This window comes from Eretmochelys imbricata, chromosome 20 (assembly GCF_965152235.1).
Source record: "Eretmochelys imbricata isolate rEreImb1 chromosome 20, rEreImb1.hap1, whole genome shotgun sequence".
NCBI classification, from domain to species: domain Eukaryota; kingdom Metazoa; phylum Chordata; order Testudines; family Cheloniidae; genus Eretmochelys; species Eretmochelys imbricata.
In genome coordinates, this window is record NC_135591.1 from 5939310 (window position 1) to 5955900 (window position 16591).

General features: G+C 44.5%; 1 protein-coding gene across 1 annotated transcript; it reads left to right on the plus strand.

Annotated features, from left to right (window-relative positions):
• Positions 1-4714: 4714 nt before the first annotated feature.
• LOC144277470 (keratin, type II cytoskeletal 4-like) lies at positions 4715-15751 on the plus strand. Its single transcript, XM_077838232.1, has 9 exons — positions 4715-5257; positions 6769-6983; positions 7815-7875; positions 8964-9059; positions 9225-9389; positions 11476-11601; positions 14146-14366; positions 14773-14807; positions 15435-15751. Exons 1-9 carry the CDS (start codon positions 4715-4717, stop codon positions 15749-15751), a joined length of 1779 nt encoding a protein of 592 aa, XP_077694358.1.
• Positions 15752-16591: the final 840 nt, after the last annotated feature.

Here is a 16591-nt window from a genome sequence, read left to right on the forward strand (position 1 = left end):
TATTGGGATTAGTTCCAAGCAAGCATATTCATAGCTCTACATGCCGGCAGAGTCTGTTCCCCAGTTTTTCGTTCCCAGCTCTGATGCTGCAGAGCATTTACCCCATGTCCCCCTTCCCAGCTCTGATGCTGCAGAGCGTTGCCTGTGTCCCTATTTCCCCCTCCCCATTTCCCACCTCCTTAACAGGCCCAAATATACCTGCAACGCATGCCCTTGGTCGCACGCCTTACGACTTATGGTCATGTTCTGTTTTGGAGGGTCATGGGTCTGGGGTCTTCGTTCCCCCTCCCACACTTTTTTGTATTTTTATGGGAGGGCTGAGATTATGTTCTGGACAAAGACAGGCCTTTCTTTGGCTTTTAGTGTATCTTATGCCTTTCCCCCAGCCCCCTTCCCCTTCCAACTGGTTCCTGATCTTGGCTTGAGAGAAGAGCCAGGCGGCATTCCAGTGTATGCTCATATATTACTCTCCCACCATACCCTGTAACACTTTCACTGCTCTCTCCTTTATCTCTTCCTGTTGTACTAAAAGCCCCCTCTGGTTGTAGGAAATGCAGCACACAGTGTCTTTGTTCATTGTTCTTCACACATATTAGCATGAGATATAAGAGTATCAAAAAGTCTAACCCCAAATTCTGTCTCAGGCTGACAAACAAGCCTATATACTAACAAGATGTCCCCCACCCCGCCGCTTGGACTAATGACTTTAATTAAAGCTCCTGTTTGTTTATTACCTCTGGTCAGGAGAGAACATCAGCCAGCAAGACCTAAAACACTGCTCTCCAGGCTTGCAGCTAGCCGACGGCCATTTTCAGCTACGCGGCGTTGCTCGATTTTCCTTTTGCTGTGCGTCTGCCCGTGCTCCTACAAGGGTGCAGTTGCTGCCTACGTTAACAAAACACCACTGCAACGCCAGGGTGGGAGCTGCTGGGTGCTAAGATTAATTTCCTGACATTTCTTTATCAAGGGGTAAGGGGCCTGCTGCATTTTGCCTGCTAGCGAGAAGAAGGGCCTGAGACAGTTTTAGCCTCGGAAGGCTGGCCGCAGTCAGAGTCCCAGTCCCAGGATTTGGATTGTACTAACAGCCTGTAGCAGGGTGGCTACCCCGCTCCTGGGATAGGAGGAGTGAGAGCAGCTGAGGGAGGCTGGCTAGGTAGCTGACCACAGGTGTGGCCAGCTCAATCAGGGCACAGCTGGCCCTGATAAGAGGGCTGTGAGTAAGGAGCTGAGAGAGTCTCACTCCAGGGCCGGAGTGAGAAGGACCTAGCTGCCTGAGAGAGACAGGGTAGCTTCGGCAGAGGACTGCTGGGGAAGGGGTAGGCTGAGCTGAGGAGCCCAGGCCTGGCTACTCCTCAGGCTGAGACCTGGTAGGAAGGCCTAAGGAGGTGCTGGGACTGCAGGGAGATAGCTGGGCTAGAAGGCAGCAGGTCCAACCCCCTTGCAAATGATGAGTGGCCATTACAGACTACAGTTTGCCCCAGAGAAGGGGGGCTAGACAATGACTGGCAATAGCTGCTGAGGCAATGTGGGCATAGGGATTGGGGGTTCCCCTGGGAGGGGAGACCCAGAATGTGGGGGCATTGTTGTGAGCAGTGCCCCAAGGAAAGGGGCACCGGGGTCTGGGAGGGACACGGGGCCAGAGGTGGTGGAGATGAGGAAGCAGGTACCAATAGGGAGAAACCAGCCAGCAGGAGGCGCTCTGAGGCGGGAAAGAGCTAATTCTTGGACTGACCAGCAGGTGGCGCTGCACTGGTGAGTCCATGGTCTGCTACACAGCCATGTCTATTTTAATAGCTTTTAAAAGCCAGAAGGGACTGTTAATAACTTCTAATCTGATCTTGAGTATAACACAAGGCGGAGAATTTCATGCCGCCTTCCTGCCACCCATACTAGAAACACTGCTATACAGAGTTGCAACGACCATACCCCCATCATAAGCTGAGCTTTGAAGCAGCAGCAGCAGCCCAAGCTGCTACCAGGAGAACTACAGGGAAAGCAATTCTATTTCTGCTAGGTCTGGCCTGGGATTTGAACCCAGGACCGCTAGCATTCTAAACTCTCCCTCTAGGGGCCGCCTGGCTGATTAAAGCATCAGGCTTGTCAATGGGGGGTCTGTAAAGTCCACACCATTATACTACTGCTGTGGTATGTACTTGGCAACTTGGACTTGATGAGAGCCTAATCTGGACAGATATTCAGGGGTCCATGCTCCATGGACAGGGTAACACATGAATGTCAAGGAACATGCAAGTTGCTACTGGCACCCATCATTCCAACGCCACACAAGGAAGCAAGCAGGCATAAGAAATACCATGTTGCTGAGCCATACACCTAGGAGTACAGTACAGTAGAATGGCAGGTACATTGCCAGGGTTGAGCATGCTGCAAGCATGGAAGATGCTCACACCTGTGGGACAGCTTCCTGAGCCTTGTCGTATAGCCATGCAAAATCTGCTAGTGTCAGTGGCCAGGAAGATGTCCAGCACTAAATGCAACACCTGTGACTGGTTGGCTAGGCTCCAAAAATGCTGTTCTGATGTGCATATAAAATAACCATGCTACCAGTTTTTGCAAACAGCTCGACGCTGCCTGTTGCTGGGAAACAGCATTGTTGCAATTCCTATTGCTCTCTTGAGTTTTGAACCAAGCTCTTGCATGAAAGCACAAGTTAGGTCAGCCCCTTGCACTTTCCTCGCCATTCCCAGGGTTTGTGCCAAATCCCAGCTCTCATTTAACCACTGGCAAAACTCCCGGTGGCTTCACTCAGGGCTTGGCAGCCAAACATGCATCCACTGGAGTCAGTGGTGAAACTCACGTCAGTTTACATGGGAGAAGAGTCATGCCTTTGGCCTTTCGTACGTGGAAATGTGTGGGCTCTGTAAAGTAACAGTGTCGGATTCCCCACCACCTTTGCCCCTTGTGCAGTCATTTTCACATGCACTATATCAAAAAGGGAGAGATCTGACACAGACTTTATGCTCACTTAGTGTGCACAGGTGAAACTGACGATGCAGCATGCAAGGCACTGGACAATTAGGCTTAAATGAATTCACTTGGGTTACTGCAGATTTGCTGTGGGGTAATTGAGATCAGAATCAGGCCTTTGTTCCAACCTCACTTTCAAACAGCGCCTCAGCTGGTGTAAATGAGCGTGTCTCCATTTACATCAGTGAAGCGATGTTGATTTACATCAGTGGGGGATCTGACCCAACAAACGTTTGTGCTCTGGGGGAAGAGGAAATGTAATATTAGCTGTTCGATGTATTATAAATAAACATCAATATCGTTCAGTCATACTCAAGAGCCTTAATACCCTCTTGCCATGACACGCGCTCTTGCAAGGAAGAAAATGCTTCACGGAGGCCAAAGCTCATTATTAGTTTCCTAAGTATAAGGCTCCTGACAAAACACCAGAAGGGGGCCGTCTTTATTTATAGCAGGAAAACACAGTGCTTGTGAAATGTACCATATTGACTTAGCTTTCGGAAATGCTGAGCAATTGGAGCTCCCGTTGCTTTTGGCTGGAGCTGTGGATGCTCAGTAGACCCTGCTCTTTGCAGAAGAAAGGCTCAGTGGTTCACTTGTAGCACAGGCAAAATTCCCAGTGAACAGAAATTGGACTTTACCTATCAGTCAGGAGTGCTGGGATAGGTCCAGAGCTGGTAGAACATGGGTAACTAGCAGTGCAGGTTGTTTGGCCAGTGTATTATTATTTATTTGTCTTAGTGTAATACTTACGAGCCCCAGTCATGGAACAGAACCCTATTGTGTTAGGTGCTGTACAAGCACTTAACAAAAAGACAGTCCCTGCCCCAAGGAACTTACAATTGAAGTATAAGACGAGAGACAACAGATGGGTACGGACAGATGGGGGAGTGTAAGGAAACAGTGAGACAATCTTGGCGATAGGCACTGGTCACAATACAACAGCAGCCTCTGGCGGGGATGAAATCTGAGTAAAGTGAGAGTGAACTTCAAGGAATTCATAGAGCCAGATCCAGCAGCTGCACCAATATCCACTATTTGAGGAGCTGGGTGAAATTTTCAAGAGCACCTACGTGATTTAAGATCCACTGATTTTCAATGACACTTAGGCTCCTAAGTGCCTATGTCACTTAGAATAGATAGATAGATATTACTAATCGCCTTCTTTACATTGTACCCTAAACACCTTCGGGAATCCGGGCCTAAGCCCCTTAAAGTTGTAATATAAAACCGATTTAAGTGGGAGCTGAATGTGGCCATGAAACTTCTAGTTGCTAACGGAGAGAAGGAGATGTCCCAAGCATGCAGCTTTGAAGTAAAATGTTGCAGAGCATTCACACTAATAATTAAAAACCTTGTAGATTCCTTTTAATTATTTTACATTAATGTGTTCTGTGCGGGGAAAAAAAGACAAGCAAGGTGAGACAATCATTGTGTAACATACATAATTTCATGCCATGAACGCCGACAAGCGATTTCTGTGTTTTTATCCACTTCAAAGGTGAATGTGTAAGGGGGTTGAAAAGGGTGAGTTGCTGCAAGGCAAAACCAAGCCCGAAAACAATCTTAATGAATTAACTAGCTCCAACCAAGCCCAGCCCTTCAACAGTATATAAGGAGAAGCCACAGCTTCCATCTCAGAGGGGGCTCAGTCTCGTTTTCTCTCTCTCTCTCTCTCTGCTCTCATCCTGAGTCACACTCTTTGGTTTCTTCTCTCTGACAGGTCACCATGAACAGGAAGCTCAGTTCTAAGTCTGGGAGCGGGGCTAGGGGTTTCAGTGGACACGCTGCGACCACCACCATCACTTCCAGTGGCAACAGAGCGGGTTTCAGTTCGGCTTCTTTGTCTCGCGTTGGGAGAAGAAGCGGAGGGTACGGTGGTGGTTTTGGCAGCAGAAGCCTCCATAGCCTGGGCGGAAACAAAAGCACTTCCATCCGCATAGGGGGTGGAGGCTTCCGGAGCGTGGGGCTTGGATTCGGTGGTGCTGGTTGTGGTGGTGGTGGTGGATTTGGTGGCAGTAGTGGATTTGTCTCTAGTGGGTATGTCAGTGGAGGATATGGGGTTGGTGGGGGATACGGTGGCAGCGGGCTCGGTGGTGGAGGCAGAGCAGGCCCTGTTTTGTCTCCTGGCGGCATCCAGCAAGTCACCGTCAACCCCAACCTCCTGGCGCCCCTCAACATCGAAATTGACCCGGAGGTCCAGAAAGTGAAAGTGCAGGAAAGGGAGCAGATCAAGACCCTCAACAACGAATTTGCATCGTTCATCGACAAGGTGAGACCAACAATTCAGCATCCCAGGCACGAGGAATCCAACAGCACGGGAGACATCCGTGTCCCACAGAAGAAGAAGGAGTTAATAGCCCTTTTGGATGTTGGCCTTGAAGACCACATCTCGAGGCAGCATCCTGGTTAGGAGTTAGGTTCTTATTCCATTTTTACTCATTCCTTACTCATGCAACCTATTATTGGTGTCAAGTAAAGACTGACTGAAAAGTCAAGTCAGGGCCCCGGGTTCGGGTTGGACATGAATGCGCAAAACGACATGCAGTAACGAGGAGTTATTGGCAATGCTATTGCCAAGCACATTTTTTTCAGGTGTTTATAACGGTACAAATGAAACGTAATCTCTCTCTTTCTCCTCTCCATGCCCCCACCCATGTGTCTCCCTCTGTCTCCATGGCTGTATGTCACACATTTGTGCCTCCGCAACACAGCAGCTGATTTGAATCTCAGCTGTAAGGGACTGGATTTGACAAGATACTTAAATATGGGCGCAATTGCACTATGATGCATCAAGCGTGTGAGTCAGCCCGTGGATTTCAATGGGACTTCTCACATGAGTGAATCCGGTCCAAAGTGACTTCAATGTACTTACTATATGGTTTAATAAAGTTATCTATCTATCTATCTATCTCTCTCCATCCACCCCCTCTATCTATCTATCTATCTATCTATCTATCTATCTCTCTCTCTCCATCCACCCCCTCTATCTATCTATCTATCTATCTATCTATCTATCTATCTATCTATCTATCTATCTATCTATCTATCTATCTCTCTCCATCCACCCCCTCTATCTATCTATCTATCTATCTATCTATCTATCTATCTATCTATCTCTCTCCATCCACCCCCTCTATCTATCTATCTATCTATCTATCTCTCTCCATCCACCCCCTCTATCTATCTCTCTCCATCCACCCCCTCTATCTATCTATCTATCTATCTATCTATCTATCTATCTATCTCCATCCACCCCCTCTATCTATCTATCTAATTATTATTATTATTACTTATTATTAATATTTTTTATTTATTATGCAGCTATTTGGGGATAACCAACTTCCTTTTATTATGCCTTATCTTAATTTTTCCTTGAAAATGTCACAGTGGAATATTCTGCCTCTCTGCTTAGCACTTATATAGGGCCAGATTCTTAACTGTCACAAATCAGCAGCTATTGTAAACTGGCTCCCATCAATAGGGCCAAAGCTTCAGCTGGCATTAATCAGTATATCTCCAAAGCCTTCAACGGAGCTAAGTGGATTCACACCAGCTGAGGAGCTGGTCCATCAATGTTCTGATGTGATAGCTTCCCCTCTCGTCTTGATTCTAAAAGAAGAACCAAGAAGGATTTCTGCTTCATCTCTCTTAGTGGGAGTAATTCCATCAACTTCAATGAAGCTGAGCCTGATTTACACCTGTGTAACTGACAGCAGAGTCTGGCCCAATGCCATGGGGATATTGTCCAACAATTATATCCTCTTGCCTGTTGGGTTTCAGGTTCGATTCCTGGAGCAGCAGAATAAGGTGCTGGAGACCAAATGGGACCTCTTGCAGCAGCAGGACACCACAATCACTAAGATCCCTATCGACCCCCTTTTTGAGGCATATATCAACAGCCTGAGGCGACACCTAGATAGCCTAGTAACTGACAGAGGTCGGCTAGATGGAGAGCTGAGGGTCGTGCAGGATCCTCTGGAAGATTTCAGAAAGAAGTAAGTCAGAAAGACCAACCTGGGAAATGTAATGGTTTTGTTGCCTTTCCTTGGCATGGATTTCTGGCTGTGGTTCATGCAGGAGCTATTTTTGTTCCTATTAAAATAACAAGAGCTTTTAAATCGTGTAGTTACAGGATAATCAAATCTGCTCTGCTTTCAGGACAATTCTCAGAGCCATAACTAACATAATAAGCAATCTGTTTGCCTTGAACTGTATACAGATTTTATGGTATGCTCATCAACCTCAGAAAAAAATATTTTTATAGCATATGAAATCATCTATCTATCTATCTATCTATCTATCTATCTATCTATCCCCATGCACCCCCTTGATCTATCTATCTATCTATCTAATCTAACCAATGACATATTTATTTTATATCATCTTATCTTATCTTATCCGTCTAACATGCTCATCACTGTAGTATCTTTTCGTACAATTTGGGTGCTTAACTCCATGTAAACTCTCTTGGAAATCTCAGCCATAAACACCAAGATAAACATAATCTTGTCTCAAAGATGATAAAGGGGACACACTCATGATGTAACAACAAAACTATTATACTGTTCAGAAAAAAACAGCAACGCTCCAGGTCCAAACTACTGGTGTACTGAATGAAGAGTGTAATGTGTTGAATAATGTCTCTGATCCACTGCAACAAAGTGTTACTTTGGAGGCTGCAAAGTTAGCAGTCATCATCCAAATGAAGTTGCCAGAGATTAGCATTGTATGTGAGAACCTGGCAGACACATGCCTTGCACTACTGCTTACTACTTTTGCCTCGTAGTTGAGAAGCTAGATTTCAAACACATCTCTTTACCCAACAGATTTGAAGAGGAAATCCACAGGCGCACATCTGCAGAAAATGAATTTGTGGTGCTCAAAAAGGTGGGCAATGCATCGCGCGCTCTCTCTCTCTCTCTCATTACTCTGTAGCTATCTGAGGATAAGGCAGCAGGCTGTTGCAGAAGTCTAGAACTGTAGACACTGAACAAGAAACAAAACGATAATACTGCAAAGAAAAATTCCTATGTATTATAATTGCTGTTAAAATCCAGGACAAATCCATCCTGTATTGATAGTCACAGTTGTTGCATTAATTTAAGTGTCTTACTTATTGCATTGTCATTTCTGGGGGGACAGGTGTATTTTTCTTGAAAGAAATGACAAAGAAAAATTGGCCATGCTTTATATTAAGGTCTCTTTTAAAACATGTATTAGTTAATAGTTTTAAAAAAATAGATTATTGTCATTTGTTATGGAGTCCAACAGACCAGTAGGTTGCTTATAACACCATCAACCAAACTGGTGATAACCGCCACCAATACATGTCTGTAACACGCTTATAACATCCGTTAACCATTTATAAACAGAACCTTAGAAAATGCAGCCAAAACATTTAAAAGGCCAAATTCAGCTCTCAGTTACATCAGCTTGAATCTGCAGTAACTAAGACCTAGATCCTCCAAGGTGTTTTGGTACCAAACTCTAAGGTAATATAACTCCCACGCCTGGGCCATTTGCACAAAGGCCCCTTTACACTGCTTTGGTGGGCCAGACTGCTTTGGCGGGCCAGACTGATGTAAAGCAGCTTTAGGTTATGCCTTCAATGCAGTGTTAGCCCTAGGTATGTCTTGAGTGTGGCCCCAACCCAATTCCTGTCCACACACACAAATCTCTCGCTCAAGTTGAGCAGCGTTTTCAACTTGACCTATGTGGCCCGTCAGTGGGAGGAGGGGTTTGAGGCTAAAGTGTTGTCGATGCTCAAGCTAGTAATGCAGGGGACTCAGCTACAGGCTACAGCTCTGGGTTGGTTCAGTGTTGTTTCCAGTGTGGCTGGAGCTTGTAATTCGAGTGGAGTAACTCGCGATAACTTTTGCAGTGAAGACAAACCCTGAGTATAAACAGGATCAGAATCATACCCAATAGCTCTTGTCCTTGGTAGCATTGTCCCAACACTTGGCGTGTTTTTTTAGGAAGTGGATGCTGCCTACACGAAAAAAGTGGAGCTTCAAGCAAAGGTGGATTCCCTCATTGATGAGATAAACTTCCTGCGAGCTGTCTATGAAGCGGTAAGGCTCCTATTCAGAGGCTCCTTCCCATGGGACCACATTGCTCTTTCCCCAATGACAATGTTGTAATCGAAAGACCTGTCACATTTTTCTCTGCATGATGCAACTCCTGGAATGATTCAGGTCATGAGTGGAATACTATGTTCAGTGTTGTGTTACCTACAGGAACTAGCTCAGGTGCAAGGACAGATCAGAGACACCAACGTCATCCTGCAAATGGACAACAACCGAGATTTGGACCTGAACAGCATCATTGCCGAGGTCAAAGCTCAGTATGAAGACATTGCTAACAGGAGCCGGGCTGAGGCGGAGGCTTGGTACCAAAGTAGGGTGAGTCATCATGCTGCTAAGGAGCGTATAAGAGTAGACTGAGAATTCTCCTCAGAGGTCGCTGTGACCTAGTGCTTTGAAGCCATAGCACTCAAAGCACTTGGCAAAAGAATGCCGGCTTCTTATCACCACTTCAGAGATGGGGAAACGGAGTGGGAAAGTGACCTGCCCAAAGTCAACCAGGAGATCAGTGACAGCGCTAGGCATAGAACCCAGTTCTACTGATTAATTTAACCACAAAATGATCCGTCCTCACCTTCTTAAATAATAGTGCCTAGCATAGGGAACTGTACCTTTAAGAGTTTAGTCTCCTGAGGGCTGCAATACCTTGGTCTAATTTCAGTTGTTTAATGAATGTTGGGTGTGGCTGGTGGCCTGTGATATACAGGCGGTAAGGCTATATGATTTTGTGGTCCTTTCTGGTCTTAAACTCTGTGACTCTGTAAATCTAAGAGGCCCTGGCAAGACCCAGTTGGAACTGGTGTATCACCAGCTAGCTCTTATCCATTGCTTTTCATCCATACATTACATAGGGCTTTATAATAGATGGGGAAACTGGGGCACGGATAGGCCAAATGCCTTGCCCAAGGTCCCACAGCAAGGCAGTGGTAGAGATGGGAATAGAACCAAGTTCTCAACCAGTCTCTTATGTTCTCAATGACAATAGCTCTGTCAGTCTAGTACACTGTGACCACAAGTCAGGTTTTCCAGGGGAGGTTACCCATGGTGCTCCTCGGCATATCAAGCCATCCTAATCCCATCAGCCTCAACTTCCACAGTTGTGCTCTCATTTTCTGGGGTCAAAATATGATTCCCTTGGAATATCCTTACATGATACCTATGGATAAGTGAGGGGACCCATATGGATTTTCTAATGTCAGTCATATCACTGCTTAGTAACTGTTATTAAAGTATTTGTTCACGTGGGCCTAAAAGTGTGCTCAATGCCTTATGAAACAAACTTAAAGACTGGCTGGAGAAATTCTGATGGAGCCATAGTCCTTTGGACTAAGCCATCCAGCCAAAATCAAAACACTTCACAAAATCAGGTCAAGTTCACCCGAATTTCGTTTCGGAAGAAAACCGAGGGGAAAAAAGTTTGAGTATGTTCAGAATGAAACATTTCAATTATTTTTTCCTGGAGAAAGGGCTTTTCATTTCAATTTTTAAAATGAGATAATATATTACAAAAGAAACAGTTGGAAATCAAAATGAAATGTTTGGATTGTTCAAAAACAAATGTTTCAATCATCCCCAAACAATATTTTTTTTGAATTTGCCTTCACGGAGAATTACAAATTTTGAAACCTCAAATCTTTCATGAAATGAAGCTTCCATCCACTGCCCAATGGTAATAAAGACAGAGGATAAAATTTTCAAAACTTTCAATGATCACTGATAAAGTTTGCAGATGACACAAACTGGCAGAGTGGTAAATAATGAAGAGGAGAGGTCACTGATTCAGATGGCTTGGTAAACTGAGCGCAAGCAAACACATGTGTTTTAATGTGGCTAAATGTAAAGGTGTAAATGTAAAGGTGTAAATTTTTAATGGTGAGTGTAATTAACTATTGATACAATTTACCCAGAGTCGTGGTGGATTCTCCATCACTGACCATTTTAAAATCAAGATTGCATGTTTTTCTGAAAGATCTGCTCTAGGAATTATTTGGGGGAAGTTCTGTGACCTGTGCTATGGAAGAGGTCAGACTAGATGATCACAGTGGTCCCTACTGACTGTAAAATCTATGACTCTATGATCTGAATATCTCACACGCATTGGTAAACATTTCCTTTGATATTATGCTGACAGCTGGTTGGACAGCAGTTTTTTCCATCTCCCGATCTAGTTCCTCCTCCAATTTATTTATTTATTTATTTTAAATATGAATTTTTTTTGAAAAATGTTAAAATTAGGATAATTTTCAACAGCGTAAAAAAAATCATCCAAGTGGTAGAAAAAAGGAGGGAAAATTGCATTCAATTTTTTCCCAATTTGAAATTGGGAAATTGGAAATTTGAAACATGTCTTCAACTCCAGTTATGAAAATCTTTTCTAATGACCCTTATGGCTTGTGTCTTTCAGTATCAAGAGCTTCAGGTCACAGCCACGACACATGGTGAAGACCTGAAGGTCACCAGGAATGAGATCTCTGAAGTGAGCCGGGTGATCCAGAGGCTGAAAGCTGAATTAGATAGTGTGAAAAAACAGGTGGGAAAGATCTTAATATGGAATTGACATGATTTATGGTGTTTATTCATACTATTTTAATGAGCTCTGTGACCTTGTGAGAGATACCTACTCTCTGTGTTGCCAACTCTTGTGATAGCTGGTGTTTTGCTTAAAGCCCCGGCTCTTTAAGTCTAATTATTTGTTGAGAATCTCAACTTATATTTATTTATTTACTTATTTTGTTTTTTAATTAAGTTTCTAGCTCTCATGGTTGCAGAGTAAAGCTTGGAAATGAGTCTCCATTGTGTCATAAAGGTTCAAAAACCTGGACACACACAAAAACGTATGATTTTAAAGCCAGTCTTATGATTTTGTGGATTTTTGAATGGTTGGGGTTAGAAATACTGGATTTCTGGTATGTAAGGAGCTGCTAAGTCAAAGGATTCTGTTTAAGCTCTCTAGGCCAAATCCTCATGTAGCTAGGTATACTTGGGTCCTGCCTCAGTGCAGAGGGCTGGACTAGATGACCTCTTAAGGTTTCTTCCAGCCCTATATTTCTGTGATTTTTTTGACTCATTGAAATCAATCGAGCTGCAGTGATTTATACCAGCTGAGGATATGGCCAATTATATTTAAGTGCAAAATTATTCTGACATTTCAAGGCATCTTGGAATAGTCACAGGTATCTCAAACAGTGCTGTCTGGCATTCTGAAAGGAATGTCATTTGGTATGGAATAAAACACGCTCTCCTCCATGACCCGGATTGGTATGTCACCATTAAAACCAATAATAAATATCAGAACTCCTGGAAACTGCTTAATTCAGTCAGTTATATATGCAGGATCTGACCCTTACAACAGTAAGGAATGTAGGGTAAACCTGTCAAAAGCACCTAAAGGCAAAAATTTCCGAAGTGTCTAAGTAAGTTAGAAATTTAAATCTCATTTTCAAAAGTGGCTTAGGCACTTAAAGAGGCATTATCAAATGAGCCCAGGCGCCTAACCCTTATTGAAACTGGAAGTTAGGAGTGTATGTACCTTTTTGGATCTGGGCCTACATTCCTTTTGAAAATGGGACTTAGCCTACTAAATCAGATACTTTTGAGAATTTTATCCATAGTACTTTCTACCCTAAGGGTATGTCTACACTTACCATGGATCAACGCTGCGGCAATCAATCCACTGAGGGTCGATTTAGCAGGTCTAGTGAAGACCTGCGAAATCGACCACAGATTGCTCTCCCATCGACTCCAGTACTCCACTGGAACAGGAAGCGTAAAGTAAGTTGACGGGAGAGTTTCTCCCGTCGACCCAACGCGATGTAGACACCGCGATATAGACACCATAATTATTCACATAGCTGGAGTTGCGTAACTTAGGTCGACTTAACTCCATAGTGTAGACCTGCCCTAAGAATTTCAATGGAACTACTCCCAGTCGTAAGCCTTCTGTTTGCAGGTGTTTCTCTGTCAGGACCTTAGAGATATTTCATAGAAGGCTGAGAAATCAGGGACGAAAATGGTTTAAGAGTTGAGTGCCCATGTTCTTCCTTCTATCTTGCAAAGAGAGAAAGAAATCCAAGGGGCTAGAAATCCACGAACTACATAGCTTGCCCTTTGGGTGACACTGGCTGCTGGACACTCAGGCCTGATCTACACTAGGATTTTACATCGGTATAATTACATCTCTCCGGAGGTGTGAAGAATCCAACCCCTTGAGAGACATAGCTATTCTGACCTAACCACTAGTGTAGACAGCACTGGATTGACGGAAGAATTCTTTCATCGCCCTAGTTACCGCCTCTCAGAGAGGCGGATTAACTACAGCGACAGGAGAACCCCTCCCGGTAGCATAGGTTGCTTCGGCTCTGAAGTGCTACAGCGGCACATACTCTTAGGTTTATTAATTCAAACCTTGACTTGACCCAAAAGCATGCCTTGTGATTTCAATTACTACTAAAGCGACGAATGACAGATATACAGGAAAAAGACAATGGCCAGTTGCCTTCTCTTGTGGCGTAGGGGGTCCTGCTGGATTTCTTCTATGTACCTCCGACTACCCCTTACAGTCTACCACATTTTAGACACATCCAAATTACAAATCCATCAGTTCTCTTTCCATCACCATCCAGTACAGTATTACATGTTTTATGCAACACATGCAGGATGCCTGTGCAAGCTTCTGTTTGCAGGACTTTTGCCGCCCACACTGTTTTCATTTGATTATTGCTCTTTTCCAGGTGGTTCGTTACCACTGATCACACGCTGATCATGCACGCGTACACAGGTTACTATCCTCTTTACTCAATACCATGGACTTTCTCCTGTTTTTCTCTGACTGCCCCTTGGCAGCACATATTTTATAGCCATTGTGGCCCAATTTAGGCACATCCTATGGTCAAAACATCACCCACAGAGCAACCTTCAAAATATCACTTAAGCAAGCTTATAAAAGAAACAACTCCAAATCCAAACAAAGGGTAGGGTGAGTCAGCATAAGTATCATCTCCAGACTCATTCCGCAGACATGAATGAGCCTTATCACAATTCCCAGTACTAGAATCTCATGATTTGTCCCTTACAGATTGCAGGGCTGCAAACGGCCATTGCCGATGCTGAGCAACGCGGGGAGCTGACCCTCAAAGATGCCCAGGGTAAGCTTGCTGATCTTCAGAACGCCCTTCAGACCACCAAGGATGAACTGGCTCGTTTGCTGCGTGATTATCAGGAGCTGATGAACGTCAAGCTGGCCCTGGATATTGAGATTGCCACCTACAGGAAACTGCTGGAGGGAGAAGAATGCAGGTAGATGCAATACACAAATAGTGTGTGGTAATTATGGGGCTGGATCCTCAGCTGGAATAAATCAACAAAGTTTCTGCCCATGAGGCTGGGTTGCTTCCAGACTAACTCCCCACATTCTCTGTTCCCCTGGTGTCTTCCCAATAAAAGTCCAGGCGGGGAACGTTGGCCTTTTGATTCTAGTTCCACTGATCATGAGATGTTGGGTTTGTATGAAAATTTTGGGTGCAGAGCCCTTGAAAATCTGCCCCTGAGACCTTTTGAAAATTTTGTCATAATTAGTGTGAATGAGAATCAGACCCCTTGTCCTTTTGGGAAGCATTTACGCCCTCTATATTTCAAAGTTTAGTAATTGTATTATAGTGATTTATGGGGTGATTTACATTAATTACTTTTCTTTCCCCAACAGGATGTCTGGAGAATATGCTGATCCTGTGAGCATCTGTAAGTATCTCAAGGATTCACTTTCATTTGTCAGAATTAGAGCTGGTCTGAAAATGAAGCAGTGTGCGTATTTTTGATATTTTGGCCAAAATAGCAAAAAACAAAATATTTCAGCCAAAACCTGAAGAAATTCAATTCAGAAATGCCACCACAGTGCCTCGGGGAGTTGTAGTTTGGGTGTCTCATACATCCACTCTCTTGTATAGGCGGGGGTCCCTAGTCAGACTACATTTCCCATGATGCACCATGGTCTCCCCTCTTGGTGAACAGAGGCTGTGCATTATGAAGTCTTTGGCCATGATGCATTATGGGAACGGTTGCCCAGCTGTGGAGCTTGGCCCATAGAGGGGAATGGGGACATGAGGCACATGTCCGAATTACAACTCCCATGAGGCACTTCATTAGCATTTCTGAATTGAAATACTTAGGTTTTCAGGCATTTGGTTTTTCAAAGAAAAATTGCAATTTTCCAAGGAAAAATTTCATTTGGTCAAAACCCCAAATTTCCTTCATAAAACAGTGGTAGAAAATTTCCAACCAGCTTAGTTAGATGTAACACCAGAATTTGTCTCTCTTTGGAAATCACAAGCTGCTTTCTGAATAACCAGAGGGATCTTTTTCTTGCAGCTGTGGTCAACAGCACCACGAGCGTAGCTGGCAACGGTGGCGGAGTTGGAAGCAGATATGTCCTTGGTGGAGGAGGTGGAGGTCGTGGAAGTGGCCTCAGTCTTGGTGGTGGCGGAGGCAGTTTCGGCCTTGGAATTGGCAGTGGGAGTGGTTTTGGAATTGGTGGCAAAAGTGGGATCAGTGTTGGCGGAAGTGGGATTGGTTTAGGAGGAAGCGGTTTTGGCTATGGAGGGGGGGTCACTTCGGGAGGGGGAAGCAGCTCTAGCGTAAAATATATCTCGACATCCTCTTCATCAAGCAAAAAATTAATTAGATAGAGCGTAAAAACTCAACTCAGGGACCTTTGAATTAACCCAGGTTTTTGCTGCTTGGCGACGGGAACTCCCACCTCACCTTTCAACATTCATGGGGAAAAAACCCCTCATCTTGGGACAAAATTTTGCCCTCAGTTGCACTGAAGTCAATAGGTCTGAATGGGAGTAACTGAGAGAGTAGAGATGGCATCTGACTCATTGCTCATTGGGAAACTGAGAGAACTGTAGCAGCGCGGATATACTTTCCTATAGCTTTGCCTCATTCAGGACTTGGCTCTGTAGTCAACTGCACCAATTTTAGTCCAGTGTAGTGCCCGGGGGCCTGATTCTCCTCTCCCTTATGTTTGTCCTGCACTGGTGTAATTCCATCAAGTCCGATTCTCTGTTGCCCTGCCGTGGTGCAATGTGTGTGTGAGACTCCCCATAAATAACTGCGCAGGATAGCAGAGAATCAGGCCCGTTGACGAACTCCTGACTTACGCCAGTGTAAGTGAAATCAGAGTCAGGCCCTACGTTTTCAGCGTTCTGGTTGCTGTGGATGTCCAAGGTTATTTCCACACTCATAAAGTAACCCTGGGTTTTTCCACTCCGCCACTTTCTCCTGAATTTCACTGCATCAGCTCATATGTGTTTCAGGGCTTGGTCAGGACAAGGAATACGGTGAATTGTCCTGGCTTTCCGCAGAGGGCATGAATCCCACCCATTTAGCATCGTGAACGTTAATAGAGGCCCTGAGTCAACGTGTCCCTCCTATTTCCTTTCCGCGGGCCCGCTCCTGTGTGATGTTCATAAAATGCCTCATTCTTGTTAAAGGACCAGCTGCTTTTCACTCTGCGCATCACC

Bases quoted from the DNA above. Each gene is read 5' to 3' on its own strand.
- LOC144277470 (XM_077838232.1), top strand. From the start codon at position 4,715: ATGAACAGGAAGCTCAGTTCTAAGTCTGGGAGCGGGGCTAGGGGTTTC. The intron at 6,984-7,814 runs GTAAGTCAGAAA...TTTACCCAACAG, and splicing joins CTGGAAGATTTCAGAAAGAA to ATTTGAAGAGGAAATCCACA. The intron at 14,808-15,434 runs GTAAGTATCTCA...TTTTTCTTGCAG, and splicing joins TGCTGATCCTGTGAGCATCT to CTGTGGTCAACAGCACCACG.